The sequence below is a fragment of the Centrocercus urophasianus genome, unplaced genomic scaffold, assembly GCF_019232065.1.
Source record: "Centrocercus urophasianus isolate 14NV4802_14NV808 unplaced genomic scaffold, USGS_Curo_1.0 seq_24, whole genome shotgun sequence".
Classification (NCBI taxonomy): domain Eukaryota; kingdom Metazoa; phylum Chordata; class Aves; order Galliformes; family Phasianidae; genus Centrocercus; species Centrocercus urophasianus.
In genome coordinates, this window is record NW_024884800.1 from 8140134 (window position 1) to 8159453 (window position 19320).

At 38.7% G+C, this 19320-nt stretch overlaps 1 protein-coding gene across 4 annotated transcripts in view; it reads right to left on the minus strand.

The window, feature by feature from the left end:
• Positions 1 to 4670: 4670 nt before the first annotated feature.
• Positions 4671 to 19320, minus strand: part of DACH2 (dachshund family transcription factor 2) — a 264018-nt gene continuing 249368 nt past the window's right edge. For 3 of the 4 annotated variants that reach the window (XM_042824970.1, XM_042824972.1, XM_042824973.1), the window contains exons 10-12: positions 17722 to 17865; positions 14648 to 14713; positions 4671 to 5528 (exon numbers count right to left, since the gene is read on the minus strand). In XM_042824970.1, the coding sequence (XP_042680904.1) occupies positions 5491 to 5528; positions 14648 to 14713; positions 17722 to 17865 (248 nt within the window). In that variant the 3' untranslated portion in view covers positions 4671 to 5490. The remainder of the gene's footprint in view (positions 5529 to 14647; positions 14714 to 17721; positions 17866 to 19320) is intronic. The other variant, XM_042824971.1, reaches the window with a different exon arrangement.

A 19320-nucleotide genomic window follows, 5' to 3' on the forward strand; every position in this document is an offset into this window, starting at 1 on the left:
CAAAAATGGGTACGAGAGAAACCGAGGCTTAGGGGTTTCTTGAACGTTTTCTTAGAAGACACCAAAAACGATGTCTGTGAAAATGCAGCTTTCAGTTGGTGAAAAATTCTGTTTGTTTGAAAAACTACTAACTACCAAAAATATGTAATTTACTTACCAGTGCTGCTGTAAATCAAGAGTCTTAGTCCTGCAGTGCTTCTCATCACAATAGCAGACGTCTCATTTTTCTGTGACTCCTTGCAGCGTTACGAGCGTGGCCTGGTTTTGATTCGGTTTCAGAGCCGGTCTGTGAATTAAATACAACTGCTTTTCTCTTTTTCTTTTTTTCCAAGTTAGCGTGAGCTGAACATATTAAATATTAGAAGAAATAAAGAATTACAATCAAGGTGCGAGGAATTCATTTTTTCCTTGGAATGTAATTTCAGTATTAAACTACCAGGAAAAAGCTATGAAAGGAATCACTGGTTTTTCCACTGCTTTGCACGTTGTAGAGTCATTTCAACATGTGTAATATGGGTGTCAAATGCTAATAAATCAGCTGTCAAATGCTATCAAATACTTGCACAGGTGTAAATGATCACATAAAATGCAAAGCACTGATCTGACACAAAAAATCTCTGATTACCATTTCTGTCTTCATCAGTTTTATGGAATTATTAAAAGAACCCCAGTCCAATAGGGAGCTTATTCCTCATTACCCAGGTTACCAGCTTCTTTTGGTCTCATTTCCTACTTTTAGCAAGTTTTTCTTTCCTTTTTATTCCCATTTCACATCAAGAGAGAAAATGCAACAACTTAAATGGTACTACTTTGGACTGATCTACTAACAAAAACATTATGTTTCATTATTGTAAGAATGATAGAGCTTTTTTTTTTTTTTTTTTCCCCAGCCAAAACATCTCTGTAAGTGCCCCAGCATCATCAACTGATGGCAGCACAGCTCTGGGAATAAACAGACTTTAGCTAATGGCAGGAATCGACAAGGAAAACATGAAACAGGTATTTCTTCTTCACAGACAGTGAAACATGATTGAAGTTAAATGCACATCCTACTAGCACTGGAGCCAGTTAAATTTTACTCCTCATGTCTATTAATTCATCTCTTTTTTTAAGAAAGTTCATCTAGTTTCATTTAGTATCCATGTTTTTCCCCTTTGTATTTGGCCACTTCTGTCTTGGTGGAAATGAAAACTCTGCAGGCACTGCATAGACTGCACCACAGGGCTGTGCCTATGTGGAGATTTTGTGACAAAGCTGCTTGATGTTTGCATTAGGCTGTGTGTTTGGAATGCACTCAATACTCCTGCTGTTAGAGATCCTATATTTTAATATTCATTATAAAGAACTGTAATGCAACCATTATTAGAAAAAAAACCAGCATTTACCCAGTGATTCAAAATCACCGAGTGTCTATACGTTGTTTTATTTCAGTCTTCTATGAAAAGTAAGTGTGTATATCCCATTGGCTGACTGGAGTCCATACAATTACATCAGAGATTGGCCAGTTTTGGGTAGCTCTGTATGAACTTCCCACCTCTCTGGCTGTTCCATCACCACCATCTCTCTGATTCCTCACCAGTCATTCCCAAATACTGGGCACCTACTCTTTCATTAGGGAGAGCAAGCGTATGTATGGCCTTACTTAACTGAGCCTGTTGTTTTTTAATATAAACATTTTTAGATAATGACCTTAAGCATTGAGGCTGTCCCAGCTCTGCTGGTGCACAGCTGTCTTTGTCTTAGAGGTAAGGTCTGCAATTAGCCATGCAGATAAACAGACAACATAACAGGAGCTATGAGACCCTAATAAGCATGAAGATGAGCAACTGTATTTTAAAGACAACAGAAACATTTCCTTGTCCTATAACTAAACTCTGTTGCAGCAGCCAAAGCAAAGAGCTGGAGAAAGGTATCCACAACCTTGTGAGCGCACATTTCAGCGCCACTTTTGTGAAACTGATACATGCATTTTCAAAGAAAGATATAGCATCAAATGTCATTCTAAAAAGCTTAAGTATAAAAGATCTAATATGTTTAGGGTGGTTTTGATGGTTCTCTGCTCATGTTCTGAATTTTGGATTATGTCAACAGTCACATAATGAAGATATAGTGAAATCTTACTGTATTTCTAAATGAATTCAGAATAATCATTCTTCTTATTTTAAAAAATGAGCTCCAGTAAGACTTTTTTCCCTTTCCTTTTATTACCACACTGCAATTTTCATGCAAAGGATGATCTATTAAGAACCCAATGTTAGCTGGCCATCAGAAGCAGAAATGGATGATGGTTTAATGGAAAGGGAGTGAGCTGCAGTATTTGTGCTGTGCTGAACTGAATCGGTTCATTTCAATTGATTTCTTTGAGGAACAGTTATCAAAGTGCAGTAATTCATAACTTTTCTATAAATTCAGAAATTAAAAAATACTTCCTGTTTTTTTCTCCTATCATCCCAACTTCAGATAGTCCAACACTCCCTTACTTGCAGATAGAACTAAAGTTAAAATTTTTATTAATAGTAATGTTTTAACACCTATAGTATGCACCACAAATAACTACAGCACGTGGCCCAGCTTAACAGAACTGCAGACCCCTCCCCATCTCGCTGCCAAAGCTCACAGCCACACAGGGCAATGGGGCTGCGCTGGGGCTGCGCTCTGACTGCACGCGCGCGCGCACACACACACACACACACACACACACACATACAGAGTGGTGGTGGAGCTCAGCTGAGGCCACAAAGGAAATTCATAATAATCTGGGTTAGCCCACGTTTTGTCATGTTACCAGAAATATTCTGTAAATAAATATATTAGTCGGCCACTTACTTGCAGATAGCGATTACTTAAACCAGCATTCAGCTTTTAATGCACTGCCATTCATTTGTAACAGCGAGCGTTCTCGCTGTGTATTACTATAGATCCTGGTTTTAAATTGAGATTGGTCACTATTGATTCTGTTGGTTTAATGATGACAGCAGGCTGCATTACACAAGATTCATAAAATTTCTGATATACATGAGCCATTATGGTGCCTGCATTGAGCTGGGATCACCTTGTGCCCCACTGCTACAGTGCCACGGAGCTGGGGGCTGTGCCCAGACCACATGGGTCCTATGCAGAGTGGGGTACTACCAGGAGGTGATAGGAAGCGAAAGAAAAAAAAAAAAAAAGAAATCTTCACTTTTCTAGGAACTAATCAGTCACAACTGGCCACAGCTGATGCTTGTTTGCGTCCTTAATACCTCCTAAGTGTTAGTTACAGGTGTGCTTGTTAGTTTCAGCTTGCAGCAGAAAGCTCATTGTCTTAGTTTGTCAGCATTTATCAGGAGCCACCTAATAGGACTTAACAAAAGATTCACTCTCTGAAGTTTATCAGTTCCTTAAATCTCATTTACCAGTACTTTGACATTTAAAACTATTCTGGGAAGGGCAAATTAGAAATCAATGATGTGCTCATCAACCCTGCATCAATGCAGCTCTAAGAAATGTAGATCAGTCACTGAGGGAGAAAATGCTATACATGCCTTTCTAGAGACCAAAGAAAAATGCAAAAATGTGAACAGTTCAAAGGCTGAAATATTTAGTTACATTAAGTCTTTCTGAAATGCAAGATCTTGTCAAAGATCTGTCTTCAAAATCTGCAATTCCAGCACTCATTCAGTCGATCAATCAGAAATGATGTAGTATCCAAGGAATGTTTTGTTTTTTAAAAAAGATTTAGAAATATGATCTACCAGAGGATGCTGATGGAATAGAAACTGAAATTAATAAATAATCACAGAATTCAGTTTCAGGTGCTGCAGCATTTTACTCACGCAAGCTTTTATTCGGTGCTGCAGCACTCACCATCTGCAGAGCTCCTCATATCATTCATTTTTGGTCATTTAATCACTGGCAGTATGATTAATGCAGTTATTAGAAAGCTTGCAGTACAACTAAATGGAATAAACCATGTTTGTGCATTATAAGACATTGTGAACTATTCTGGTAATTATTTTGATCACCTGTAAAATGGAGCTGGGCATGTTTTTTAAACTGAGATCTGGTTAAGCTAACAGGTTTCTCTGAGGGATCAAGAATCAAATAATTTTCTTCTGCTGTATTCTACAGCATGGCTTGAAACTACACATTCAAAGTTACAAAAGTCTGTTAAATGGGACTCTCTGAGAAGAAAAGCTAGTGATGAAAAACTGAAACTTTAACACTGTAGGTTATTTGTAATAATACACATATAGTACATTTCCCAGAGATCTACCTAGTTTTCTTTGTTTTGCTTTGTTTTATGTGACAGTGATTGAGTTCAGCGTGTACAGGACGTAAATATAAGCATGCATATATAAACTTGCATTTGTGAGTAAGTATTGTTCCTTTGACCCATGAATGAGAGTAGTGAATGAATAGGTGACTACTTACTTAATTCCTCTTGTCTCAGTCACCTATTTCATGAAAAGAATATTTCTGTTACCTGCAAAGTTTGGAATTTGTAACGTAAAATAATTAGGAAAATGTTTCATACCAACCCACCCTCTTTATTAAGTAATTTCTTCAAGTATTTTTAATAGTGCAAATTGTTGTTCTGCATTAGTACAATAACGATGGGAGTTCACAGACCAAAAATAAAAAATCTTAAAAGATTTCCAAAGTCAAACAAAAAAATTTTAATACTGTATTTTAGCAAGAACATTTTTAACAAAGAATGTGTACTTTAACTTAATATGGTACAACAGAGAAACCATACTTAAAAGTTTCCATTATCTAACACTCTACTGCATATTCATTTTTTCATCTTAAAAGACCAAAAGCCAAGCTGAACTGAGCATAAAAAAGCATCAATTATAATCCTCATATTACGTCAGCTATTAGGATTTAGCTCACACTTCTGAATTGGTCATCTAATGAAAGGACAATTTTTACATCATTCTTTTAAAAAATGTACACACATTTCTTTTTAAAACGTAATATATATCGAGTATCTGCTTCAGTAAACAAAGCTTAATTTATAAACACAATCGAAACAGCTCCATGTTGAACAGTTTCAGTGATAAACTGGACTTGTATGATGTACAGCCAGTGTGGACCTTTGTGGCTTAAAATCATTGTGCCATTGCTATACAGTAATAGCTACCTCCTTAGGAAAAAAACGAAACAAAACAAAACGAGTTCTTTGGGGGTGGGAAGGGAAATAATTCCTGTATGTGCTTAAAAATACTAAAACTCCTTTCTATCTCCGGGGACCTAAAAATGATCTGTTGCAACAGGCTTGGTTTGGTATGGTAAGCTTGTAAAAAGTCTCAATATTTCTTAATGACAATACGGCAGTTTTCGATGCAGCAACAGTAAATTGCTTGAAATTGTCCTTCAAGTTTCATGCTACAAATCCTGTTCCTCACACGGTACTGAAGGCATCAAAGGTTGGAAGGGACATTTTTCATGAACTATATAGTCTTCAAATAGTGATCATTATACATTTTTCAACAATAGGTGTTTCCTTCAGTACATGATGGTAGGTTTGATGTATGTTCTGTTTTCTGTAGGAAAAAAAAAAGAAGGAAAAAAGTCAATTACAGAGTTGCGCGTTTTAGAATTATTTGAAATGTAGGTGGATTTCCTTGATAATTTGTGGACTTTTTTTTTTTCTCGACACAAATGATCAGATCTACAAGTGATACAAACTGAGCTCAAAGTGAATATGTTTTTATGGAGAACGAGGCACCCAATGACAAAGTCCTGAGAGTCCCCAGTCAGCGCAGTTTGTGTCACGCAGGGCAGTGAGCCCACTGCCCACCTCCTCTCCTGAGCCGCTTGTTTCCTGGGCTGCTCCCAGCTGGCATTTGCTAGAAGAGGCTGTACATATTTTGATCTGCATTTTTGTCTTTTGTGACGTTTGCTTTTTAGCTGAGCACTGTCTCTTCTCAGAAGGCAGTTGGTGTTGTACTGCTTTCCTCCTAACACAGGGTAGTGGCATCAGCTTTACAACGTACCATTATTATATGAACAAAACCTAGGGAACAGTGTTAGAAAACAACTGCACTGCATTAAAAATATAATAGCAGTAAATTGATCTCTGTTTTTTGGAGAACTGTTATTTCACTCAGAAACCTTCACTTCTCTTTCTAAGTTATTTTTCTTTCTTTAGGGAAACAAGTAGAAAGCTACTTCCATCCTTTGTAAGACTATTCCTAGTTATACTGCCTATCAACTGTGATTTTTCACATTAAGCAATACTAAGTCCAGAGGAAAAATAAATATGCCCACAGAAACTACAGCTAAGACTACATCTAACAAGAATCCATATTCTTGTTCATTATACAATGAATCATGAATTCACCCAGCTAAATCTGCAAGTACTGATCTTGAAGATGATAAGCAAAATGATAATATTGAGAAGCATTTTGTATAATGTTGACATCTATCCCATTACTGTTTTACATATGCCAATACTGAGCACTCATAAGGAAAGAACAAGTATTGACCTGCTAACTGACACTGATCCTTGGGGCAATCTCAAACTTTGCCACATTTCAATTTCAAAATGCATTTCAGCTATAATATGAGTGATTTATCATTTAGCAGTAGCTGTCAAAGTAACCTCCTAGATAAAACAAAAACATCTGGAACCATAAACAGAGGAGAGCAGTAGCTGAATTTTAATCCAAATCCGACATGTTCACTTCATTAGGAACAGGAAACAGCTAATTAGTAATTGAATGTTTCGTGGTTTTAAGGAGGCTCAGACTCTCCAAACAGAGATGATTTAATATGTGTTCTGGATGTAAACAAGAATAAAGATCGGAAGAGCCAGGGACATAACATCTCTGGAGGAATGTTTGGGAGCATGGGAACCTCCAAAGAAATGACTAAAATTAGCTTCAGGCCTTTGGCTGATTAAAATTATTGTCTTAAGATTTACTGTGGCAAATATTAAAGCCTGGGGAGAGGGGTAAGCAGAAATGCACAGACTGAACATTGTTGTGCTTTTTTGTTTTCTGCTTTTCCTTCTGGTTATTAGGAAGTTCCTTCCCATAGCAGGCTGTAGGTGATGTAACTTACATTAACGCTGCGCTTCTAAATAAAGACAGCCACTGGCAAGACCTGCAGGTCAACGTGACTGCCCCCAAAAAGTCAGAAATACTCCTTATTGCCAAGCCAAAGGCTGACATTCTGCTGGACTGTGCTTCTAGTGAGTCAGTAATTTAATAGCTCTGGTGCTCTGCACAGCAGCAGTTGCAGCACGGAGCAGTGCTACTCTCTTTAGGGTCTGAGCTCAGGAGCCAGATTTACAAAATGTCCCTCTGCCTAAGCACCCATATTGGGTGGGACTTCTTATAGATGTGCTTACCATGTTCATATTATACCAGTGGAAGTCAGCAGGAATTAGGGATGTAGCTTGCTAAGTGGCCACAAGGCATCTGCTGCAGCTGTATTTGATGTTGGTACTTGTACAGATAGTGATGGTGACTGTGCATGTGTGCACATTTATGCTGTTCCATTTGCTGACAAGGTCTGGGCAAAGATAAGCATAGGCACGTTCCAAGTAAGAGCTGATTTACCAAAAGTGGGAGCAGTAAGGAAGGCTATGATGAAATCAGCCTCTGATCTTCCCTACAAATATTTTTAAAATAATTTAAAGTATTTACTCAATTTCTTAATAAAAAAGAAACAGTTTTTACAACCATGAACACAAGTCCTCTCTCACAGAAGGGAGCAAATTCACAACTGTTACAAAATTCTTCATTTAGCCACTTGAAAAACTACATAAACTGACAGGATTTAAGATAGATACAATACTTTGATTTTTTGCCCAACCTTTTGCAAATACTTCACCTAGTTAATCCCTGCCAAGTAAGATGTATTTGGAGATCAAATGTAACACTGATTCAGCTGGCTCTTCTCAAACACAGAGAGGGAAGGGAAGGTGTGAAGCAGCTGATACCATGCTCAGCTGGATGGCTGGGTCAGCAAAACCATGTGTTGGCTTTGGTCATTATACACATGAATAGATAGAGCTCGTCAGGCCATTAACAAGCTCTAGGAAACCGCAAAGCTGTGACTTCCTTCATGCTGCCCAGCCTGGCACCCTTCCTGCTGCCTATAGCCCTGGGAGCCCTGCCCTGCCTCCACCCTGGCTGGCATCGCAGGCTGCTTACTGACAGAGAGTCATAGCAGGAGACTGCAGAAAGAGAAGCAGTGAATTATTTGGACTACCATCATTAACTTGGCTTGTGATGTAAACCTGAAGCTTAAAAGTTAGCTGAAAGTCATGTTTTCTAATATAACATATTCATGTTTTTAAAGTATTTTATCTTTCAAATTATTGATCAAACTAAGCTAAGAAGTGGTTGTTAAGATAACTGTTGGCCCATGGACTATTTAAAGTCTGGAACAAGTCTAATTTTTTTCCCCTTTATTTCTTAAGGAGAGTTCAGTGGAGGTATCTGTAGCACTTTCGTAAGAGAGAAAGCAAATGCCAAACCTCAAGCCAAGAAATACTACTGATTAGTAAACAAAAAAACACATGGTTAGATATTTCCCTTTTCATAAAGCTCTCCATGAGATGCCAGAAGTCAAAATGTGTTTTTGTTGCTGCACAATAAACTGAACTCCATGGTGTTAACAACGTCACGCAGCAACCACCTATGAGAAATTACAGTGTCAGGAGCATCTGTGCTACCACTTCTACATGAATGACAACGTGATGCTGTCAAATTCATCTTTTTTAAAGAATATTCACCATCTCCTCAGTGTAGCTGACTGCAAGCTACATACCATTTTATAGCATTTTACGGTACTATACAGCAAAGATTTGAATAAATCTGTGTGCAATAAATGTATTCTTTTATTAGGTTTATCCCTTAATCAAATATTCATTTATGTGGGCTTCATTCTATTAAAAAATGAAATTATACAAAGGTGAGCAAAAGTGTAGATTTACAGTAGTTTAAAGCCTAATCTCATTCTCTAGGGGTAATATTGACAATATAAAAACTGTATAAATGATATTCCCTAACACTAAAATATGCTTATGAGCCCCCTGTGCATGTTATACTGCTTTACAACCTACAGTGAAATGCATGACTGGCTTAATAAGCAAGACATTTAGAAAGGATTTTTTCCCCTTCCCAATGTATAACAGGAGTAAAGATCTCACAATCTCACTGTAAGCCAGAGCCTGTGTTAATAATTGTAATTCTCCCCAGGATGAGGCTGTCTTCCCTGAGTTGTTGGTCCGGGGTGTACATGCATCTCTTGCACTTTCCTTTAGCAACAACACCATCATTTGTCTTTCTCTTTGTAGATTTTAATATCTGTATAATAGGACAAATCCAAAGCAATAATTATCATCTCCTTATTTATTCACATTTTTCTTGTTTCTTCATTTTCTCATCTTATTTTTCCCCTTGCTCTCAGGATAATTTGCACGCATATTTGAATTTCTGGAATGTTTTGTATGTCTGTGTTTTATCTTTAAATCAGTAATTCACCTGTATTTCTATAAGAAGTATTTTAAAACAAAATCTCCATGTGTACTCTCATAACTCACATTGAGAACTGTGCCCTGATAATGCTGGTGTGAAAATCCAGGCCAGGAAAGTGTGCAAGGTGGAGCCGGCCTGCTGTGATCTAACGGCACAGCTAGAATTTGGGATTGTTCAGATAATTTTAGCACACTTAGTTGCAGGAGAATGTCACTGGATTAAGGAAATATGCAATCTGCACCATAATGAGAGAACAAGGATAAATGTGTTGTATTGCTAACTATAAATTATTCATGCTACTTCTAAAACAAAGACAAGCCCTACACGTTGCAGGGAACAAGGACAGCAGAATCCCACTTTGCCAGTTTGGATCAAGAAGGAGTGGGGAGAGCTGCTAAAGATTGGGTAGGGCTGAGCCAGGGCTGTGTGCCTGCAGATGCTGGGGAGTAGCACGAGGGCGTTTGGTTGCCCAGCAGCTCCAGCTCTGCATGGTGGCTTGGAGAGTGGGAACCATGGCCTTGGTGACACAGGGACGGGGTTGGACATGAGCTGAGAAAAATGGAGCCAGCATTTTAGTTGAACCAGAGCCAGGTTGAGCTCTGAGTGCAGCAAAGATATAGAAAATACAATGCCAAGACAATAAAACTAACAGACAAAGTGGGGCTGGTTAGTTTGATTCAGTTGTTTTCTGTGCTGTGACACTCACAGAGGTATGTTTTTTCCCCAGCTTACTTCATGCTTAGGAATAGTGACTTGACTATGTCAAATATTTCCACATTCACATTAATAGATATAAAAACTTGTACTGAAAATAGGACTTCTAATGAGTAGCAATAGCCAAGGACAAGAATATGTTCACTGAATTCTAACTGTGCAGATGCTGGATTGCCACTGTCAGTGTGGGTAGGAAGGGAGTTAACACAGTAGTTCCTGCTGAGGAAATATCCAAGCCTGCTGACACTGAGTTATTGAATAAATGTTTGAGCCCCTTGTAAGAAGAGAAAGGTAAGGACCTTCACAGCCTAGTCTCCAAGGGAAACCTTTCCTCACCTTCTGTTTTCAGTAAATCACAACATCTCAGCCTCCTCCATTCTCATGAGTGCGTACCGAGACAGAGATTCAGAAAAAATATTGTGTAGAGTAACTACAGATAGCATGGAGAGCAAGATCCATGGCACTGTCACTCTGCAGCCCTTTTTGCACGCATTTGCATCACCAACAGCGAGCAATGCAGCCTGCACTGGGATCTCACCACAAGAAGCAGAGCTGCCTTTTGGTTAGCAACTCAAGGGACTGCTCTCCCTTGTTCCTGCACTGCCTGCATGGCTATGGGAACCTTGTCATTGGGTGCTCATTATTCCAGGTTAGAACAAGAGAGGTCTTCTAGAAAACACAAAATGACACAGCTCAAAGCAGCTACCCGAGGATCACTCATTCAGCCAGGACATGCATTAGAGACAGAGCACTGGGCAGGAGGAGGAAGAAAAGATCTAAGCCCTACAGAAGCCAGGGTAGGATTTGCTCACAAGCAAAATACCAGGCCTCTATTAATCACAGTTTCTGATCAAACGCTTCTGGTATGCTCTCATGTAAAAATTTCATTTTTTCTAGAGAAAGCAATACCAGGATAGCAGCACTGTCATTTCCAAGATGTGGACCTGTCTCCTGCAACAGAATAGCAGCAGCAGGGCTGGTTTCAGCGGATCACTGCATTTGAAGGCATATTTTGATAGAATAACCAAAGTCAAACCTTTTCAAAATCACTAACCTCCCTTCTTTTTTTTTTTTTCATCCTGCAACTTTTTTTTTTTTTTTTAAACATTAGGCTGGATTTAAAAATAGGTTGGTTATATGCGAATATTAAAAAATATATAGCTTGTTCTCTAAATAATAGAAATACAATTCTAGATTTCGACAGCCCTCCATCTTTGGCAAACAGATAAAAAAGTTATTCATGCCTACTGGCAGTTTCTGTGCTACCTCTCTGCTCGGCTATTTCGCAGACAAAACCAGCTGCAGCCCTCTGACTCTCCGCCACAGACCCATGCTTTCACCTCAGGAAAGTCCGTCCACCTACACTGCTGCCTCATTCTTGAAATTTAGAGTCTTTTAGCTTTTGTAAATTGTTATCAGCAAGTATTATGGTAATGTCTATTTTTTAGAATTTTAAGATAACATTGCTTTGCTGATTGTTCCAATATCCCGTAACAATGAAATATAGTAATACAAAAGTTAACTAAGGTATAAACATGCAAAAGGAGAAGTCTCCCTGCGATCATAAAATGATGTTATTTTCTGTTCAGCAGTTCATGTTACTGCTGTTCATGCTAATTAATTAAAGGAGCTGTTGCTGTAATGTGCAAACAGGGAATCTGAGAAACTGAGAGGGCTTTTAGGTCTCGGAGTGAAGTTAAGTCAATCTGGGCGCGGGCAATCAAATGTAATGAAATCACTTGTCAGTGCTAAGCTTGCAAAAACTGTGAAGTTTGACTAGGGAGTAAAAGGATTATAATTAGATTTCCAATAGGATAATAACTAAATGGCAGAAAGCAGTAAAGAGAAAATATTACTTTGTTAGCTAATGGTGCTGCTGTTCGGTTTTAGTTTTTATCAGCACACTTGTAGTTGTACTAATTTAATTTGCTTTTATCAGCAAAAATGCACTACTCGAGTGGTACTTGAATGTCATTTGCAAAAAACATTGATCTGAAGGTGCACTTAATGACACCCAGTATGTTTATTTTATGTGAAACGGAGATTGCGTGATAAAATGGTTGATGCAGTATCTTCCTGGCCCAAGAGTGAGTTATGGAAGCAAGAGCAGAAGGTATCAGCACATGCATTGCCTGCTCCTGCACCACTCAGCTATGCAGGGGCTGTCAGACTACAGCAACTATTTCTTTTCTATTTGTCAGCTAACAGGCCCCTCACAGATTGAGCTGTGCTGGACCAGAAGCTCAGGGGTATGGAGGACAGAGCTACAGACTGTAAAGTTTGAAAAACTTCTAGTCTTGTCAGCACAAAATTTCAGTTCAATTAATACACAGAGCATAGGGAAAATGAGTCTACTAAACGGAAGAGATTTATAACACATATTAGAATCTCAAAAAATGAACAGCTTGTGTTAATAAAATCATTTTAAGAAATGAGCATAAAATATGATATGACTTAATCACTGTGCAGTATTTTTGCAATTTTCCTTTAAACCACCTTAAGGAGATACTGGCAGTGAAACTAATTGAATTTCAAAGGAAAGGCACTGTGTGAATGATAGATTTCTGTCCAGCAGAGTTATTGACAACAAAAAAAGAAAGGTCTGCATTGACACTGAGGCTTTTTCCTGTGCACTAGAGAGAGATTCTGGATGCTTGGAAGCAGCTTTGCATTAGGGATGTGTGTTTTGACCCTTCCTTCTCCCAGGGTCCAAAAAACAAAGGCTGTAAATGAAGGGGCAGTGGAGGCAGTGTACTCAAACTGTTAAGGCTGCAGTGCAAGAGTTGCTGTCAAGTTTCAGAAACTGTAAATCAAAAGAAAACAGAATAAAAGATATTACAGTATCAGCATAAATAAAAATGGAGGAGATGATGCTAAGGAACAGAAACACTTTGAAACCTAGACTAGCTCTATAGAGAGATCTTAAAAAGCTTTTCTATCAGCTGAGAGTGCTTAGTGAAAGAACTGGATAAACTCATGACACATTTACATATCAACAGGATTACCAAACTGAAAGTGTCAGAGAATCCCATGCTGCCATTCATGGCTGTGGTGAAGACAATAAATGACATATTCTGCTTTCACAGCGGGGTACCAAATGCAGAGATATTGAACATAATCAGTGAGTGTCCAGGTCTCCCTTGATTCAGGTTTTTGACATGAAAAAAAGCTTTGTAACCCAAAGCCTTTTAAAACTGAGATTTAAGGGGGAAAAAAAAATCAAAACAAAAAAACACAAACAAACAAAACAAAAAACCTCTCTGAAATTAAAATCCTAAGATCACAGGGCATTCTTCTTTATCAGTAATACACAAGAAGTGAGAATAAATTCTGAGTCCTTCTGTAAGTAAATGGCTATTGCAAGTGGCTATGCATCACCCTTCTCACAGTTACTTACACTCTTTTTTAACAGAAGACAGATTTGAGCCAACTGTAACCTTTTTCTTTCTTTAAAAATGACAATTAACTTCCTTTTTATTCCAGTAGATTCTGCCCATGTACACCTTGGACTCACAGAATCTTTTCGGGAGAGCACCGAGCGCTTATCTCAGCAGATACTGTAAATAGCACTAGGAAACAGTAGGAATCATTTGCATTTCAAATTACAATACATGTCCCGAGTGCTTATCCAATATTTTGACTATTTCTGGCAGTAACAATTTTCAAACTGCAATACTTAGTGCACAACTCCAATCATATGTGTACATATACATGACTATAAATATGTTGTATTATATATGTATATATGTAATTCTCCTTTTCTGTTATGTGTAGCATATGAACCTAAAATCACAAAAAGCGACAGCAGTAAAAATATTTGAAAGCTTTCCTGTATAGATGACAGATGGACAACAGATGCGTACCAGAGGTATGCAAAGTCAAGCCTTTAACAGTTGACAAATGCTAAAGGTTATGTTTCTATCTCTATCTGCACTGGTTCTAGCAGTACCTAAGATAGAATTCTCTATCAGATATTCTCGTAATACCCTCTGGTATGTGCACATCTATTTAAATGCATACTTAAACATTTCTTTTAAGCCTTCTGGAACTTTTGTCTTGCTAAATTTGCCATCTTGTGATTTCCATCATCTACTGTTTATGTACTTTTTGAAAACATGTATGATCTTGAAAGGAAAGCAAGGATCGGAAGTGAAATATTTTAAAAAGATAAATCATTTGTAAGATCATTTTTTGACTAAGCCTGTATATCTGAGTATGATAAGTATCTAAGTATGAGTGTTTCCCACACCTCTGTTTAAACAAATACAATTATTGATCTTGTAAAGTAGCAATCTTGCTATACTTCTTTTCTGTATTGAGCAGGAAGACAAAATGAAGTTCCATAATTTACATTTATCTTAACACAGGAAAACAAGAGGTGCAAAAAACTATGCATTTCATTTTTTAATATGGCTTGTGATAAATGTGTATGTAATAGAAGGAGGTACATACTGCACCTTGCATTGCTGCACTGTCATGTTGGGTTCCGTTGTGTTCTATTTCCATATCTGGGATTCCGGCATCTGAAAGATGTGACACTGAAGATTAATGCATTCCCCTTTATCCTTCTCTCATGCATCTTTAGAAAAATATAGGAAACTAAGATGATCGGCAAGTTGCATAACCTGGCATAAAACATTTGGTCTTCACAGAATTTTCAGTAGTAAATCGTTTTCAGAATGTGCAAACATTACTGGTCTCACTGTGGATTATTTTTAATGTGCTTCACATTTGTCTGATGATTAGATAATAATCAACACATGATAATAATGTATCTATAAAATTCTTTTGGAGAATAAAGGCATCTGACATATGAAAAATAAAATGGAAATTAAACTGTGGTATTATTAAACCAAATTTACCTCTCAGGCAAATACCTGCAGAGTTAGAGAATTAGAAGATACAACCAGTACCAGTCAACATGTTTGCATCTATGTGCATGTGTTTGTATGAGTGTATTACTACAAACAGGGACAGTACCGTATCAGCTCAGGTTATTTAAGAGTACACCATCACAAAGGGAAACTACGCATGTAATATATTATGGGAAAGACTTCCAGGTACCTGAGAAGAGTTTTCCAAAACGGATTGTGCTGTTTTTTTCCAAGTTGAGAAGGAGTCTCATAATGAGATGTGCTCTTGAACTATTTAATGTCACACTGATAGTACCTCTGTCTGCAGTCCTTTGGGGTGGGGCTGAGGGCTTCAACACCCCAGGACGTTAAGACAACAGATGCCATTATCCACCTTGTGCCAACAAGGATTAGCATGAAGGGTATGTGATCTGAATCCAGGGTACCTCAAATCCTGGAGAAACATCTGCTTCCCTCGTAATACAGCACTTTGAATTTACAGTAGAAAAGAAAAAACAAAAAAACAAAAAAAAAACCCAAGAACACCTGAAGGGAGATGTGTGTAGTTTTGAAGTATTTCTGTGTAAAAGCTCATTCCTGATATTCTCAAATAGAGAATAACTGTACTGCTGCTTTCTCAGATCACTCAAGCTGGACAGTACCTGTTGCAAAGATGACATTTTGCTGGTCACACACAGCCTGACTGAGCTCTGTGTCAGAGCAGGGCAACTGATTCGAGTACGTGTATGAGTAGTGCAGTACATGGGTAATGCATGTGTATATGTACCTTAGGTATATATGTGTATATGAAATATAGTACTACATACACAGGCATCACATAAATATATTTGAGCAAATAAATTATTAATTTACATATTTTTTTCTTTAGAAAGTGCAGGTGACTGTTGTTAGGTAGTTTGAAGTTCAAGGCTCTGGACTAGAAACTTAAAAAGGTTCTCCCTTTTCAAACCTTTTAGAGTATACTTTGTGTGTACGCAAAATGACAAAGTCATCTGTAATAACAGCATCTGTTAAATGAGACAGAGCGTCAGAGTTAAATTAAAAATATTCAGAATAGCCCTTCACATTTTCTTGCCATAAAATTGTACCTGCAATTAAATTGTGGATTAAGATGCTAATGAGCTACCTGATTTGCATGTGCAATCAGATTAGCATGTAAATATCAGCTTTTTGCAGGCACCAACATATATATGACTACCTGAGTGTGCCTGCAAATCAAAATGTTAGCAGCCAGGCCGACAATAGCAGATGTAAAGACCTGTTAATCACATTGCTGGGGTGTTGGTCCCCTTCAATTTGTGGCTACCAGAACTGCTGAGTACTTGTAAATGTAGTGCGATGGCAGGTGCTTACCAGCAACAACAGCATCTGGGTGAGTGACCTTACTGAGTGTGAGGATTTTAGTTTTCATCTGACATTCATCACAGGGTGCTGGCTGTGCCTGGGGGATCTGAAACGGGCACTTTCCTGACCCAGGAGGGGTGGTACAAAAGGTCCCTGCTGGCTGTGCCCACTCAGCCTCTGCCTGGAGCCTGTCCCTTCACACGGCACAATGGCAAGCTGTATATCCATGCCTGAATCACCACCGTTCACTGTCAGAGTGTCAGAACAGCCTGCCAGTTCCTGGGTACAGTGATATGCTGGACTATAAAACCCAGCAGATGAGAATGCCTCTGAAAGATGTTGCTCTCATAGTTAAAGAGTTTATATCTCTTAGGTGCTCCAGCTAAATCACAACTCACAGCCCATTGCAGAGAGCTGCAGTGGCAGTTCAAACAGACAGGCTTGCCCTACCTTTAAAAAACAGCTTGGGTACCCTTGCAACTGAGATCAAAGGCCAAGTTAAACTGATTACTTTCACTCAGCAGTTTTTGCAGTCTGCTTCTGTTATTATGGCTCAGTTGCTAGCAGTAGCCAAACAAGCAAAGTTAATGTGAAGACTACATGACATACAAACATGGCAGAGACTGAATATAACTCTGATTCATAAGCCTCTGCAGAGACATCAGGATAGGCAAGATGCAAAGACCAACTTTAGCTGCAGAAACTGAAATTAATTAAAACTCAGCTAGGTTTAGTCTTAAAGATTCAAACCAACATTCTAAAGTTTGCTCAGAACCACTTTCAGCAGGATAGGTGAATGCTCCCACTACCCAGAACGTAATCAGCCTCTATGAAATTAACTGATCTGAATTTGTTTCACAAGAATATCTGGGAAGTATTCAAAAACCTTATCAGCTCATAAAGCTGATATATATTTAACAAACTTAATAGATCCTGAGGCTGAGCAAACTTCAGCCAAACAGCTTTTAAAATGAAGCTCAGCAGTTCTCAAAATGAATCTGCTGGGAGAAAAGAGATCAGAGAACCTTAGAAGGACCAAATTTCACATTGTCTTAGCTGGCACTGCAACAGATTTCTCTGGCAACGTATTCAGCACTTCTTGTCATGCCTGTGTAAACTGCTCCATGTTTCTCTTGTCGCAGACATATTTTTTTAATTCATAACCCAGAGCACACCGTCTGAAATAGATTTTTAATTATTTCAGGAAAGGGTCTTGCATTTTATTCTGGAATTTGCTTTATGCAATGTTCTAGTTTTTTAACTTAATTAAACATCATTTTACGTTAACTGTGAAAGGCCAACTAAGACATTACCATTTAACATCCTGAGACCGTCACCTGATGTGGCCTGTTTAAGCGCCTGTTCCACTTGTTCTCTTCTCTTAGATTCAAATTCCAAAGCTTCCTGCAATTTTCTCTTTGCCTTTTTTTCTTTCTTCAAGCGTTTCTGAATTGTTGCTGGAATGCAAATATATGATAAGAATGGCTGTTATAGCACAATTAATATATAACGGATAAAGTAAACTTGTTTCTTAATTTCTGATGTTCAAGAGACAAGTTCTAGATAAAGAAAAAAAAACTGGACACAAATGTGATATAAACAAGCAAAAACCAACCCCATACCCTGTTCTGAAACAACAGCTAGTCTGAAAGAACTTTCAATTGTGTTAAAGATCTTAAATCATATTCTCAGTCCGGAACATTGCCATCGATGCAAGTCTCCTGACTAGAACCCGGGTTTCAGAGCCAGCTCAGACCCTGAGAGGCTACTGAAAAGCTGAGTTAAATGGGTACCAACTGAAATGAAGATGAAATGCATAGAGAAAGGGTAGCTAATGAGGTATGTGAGTATATCTGCAGGCAAAAGCACTTTCACCTTTCATCACTAGTTCAAGAAAAAAAAGAGGAAACGAGAAAGAAAAGGAACAAAAGCGTTGAGCACATGGTGAGAATCTCTTGAGAGAAAATAAGGACAAACTTCCCAGGTAGAAAGGAGGTTGAAAATTAGCCTAAAATACAGGCATGTAAATCAAGAACTTTTTAATATTCTCTCCGTTACCAATATCTCCTTCTAACAAAAACACTCTTAATATCTGTAACTGGCTGATTGGACTAAAAATGGGTAACAATAACGTATTATAGCGCTTCTCTGCAGCTGTGTTAGTAGAGCTTGATGTTCTTTACAGTCATCTCATCTCCCTTCTAAAGATGGAAAGCAGGGAAGTGCCTTGACAAAGATCATCCACAGGTCACTGGTATAGCCCTGCAAGATTTGGCAGAAAATGGAAGTATTCCTGACTTCTGTTCCCAATCTCAGTTTTAATCACACAGAATCACAGAATCACAGAATCACCCGGGTTGGAAGGGACCTCAAGGATCATGTAGTTCCAACCCCCCTGCCTAGCAGGGCCACCAAACATACACATTCAGATCAGGTTGCCCAGGACCCCGTCCAACCTGGCCTTAAACACATCCAAGGACGGGGCATCCACAACCTCCCTGGGCAGCCCGTTCCAGGGCCTAACCACTCTCCTTGTATAGAACTTCCCCCTAACATCCAACCTAAATCTTCCCTCCTTCAACTTCGATCCATTTCCCCTAGTCCTGCTGTTGTCAGCCCTTTTGAAGAGTTTACTCCCCTCCTGGGTGTAGGTTCCCTTCAGGTATTGATAGGCTGCAATGAGGTCACCATGCAGCCTTCTCTTCTCCAGGCTGAACAAGCCCAACTCCCTCAGCCTGTCCTCATAGGGGAGGTGCTCCAGCCCCCTGATCATCTTAGTCGCCCTCCTCTGGACCCTTTCCAAAATCTCAATGTCTTTCTTGTACTGAGGGCTCCACACCTGCACACAGTACTCCAGATGGGGCCTCACAAGAGCCGAGTAGAGAGGGACGATCACCTCCCTGTCCCTGCTG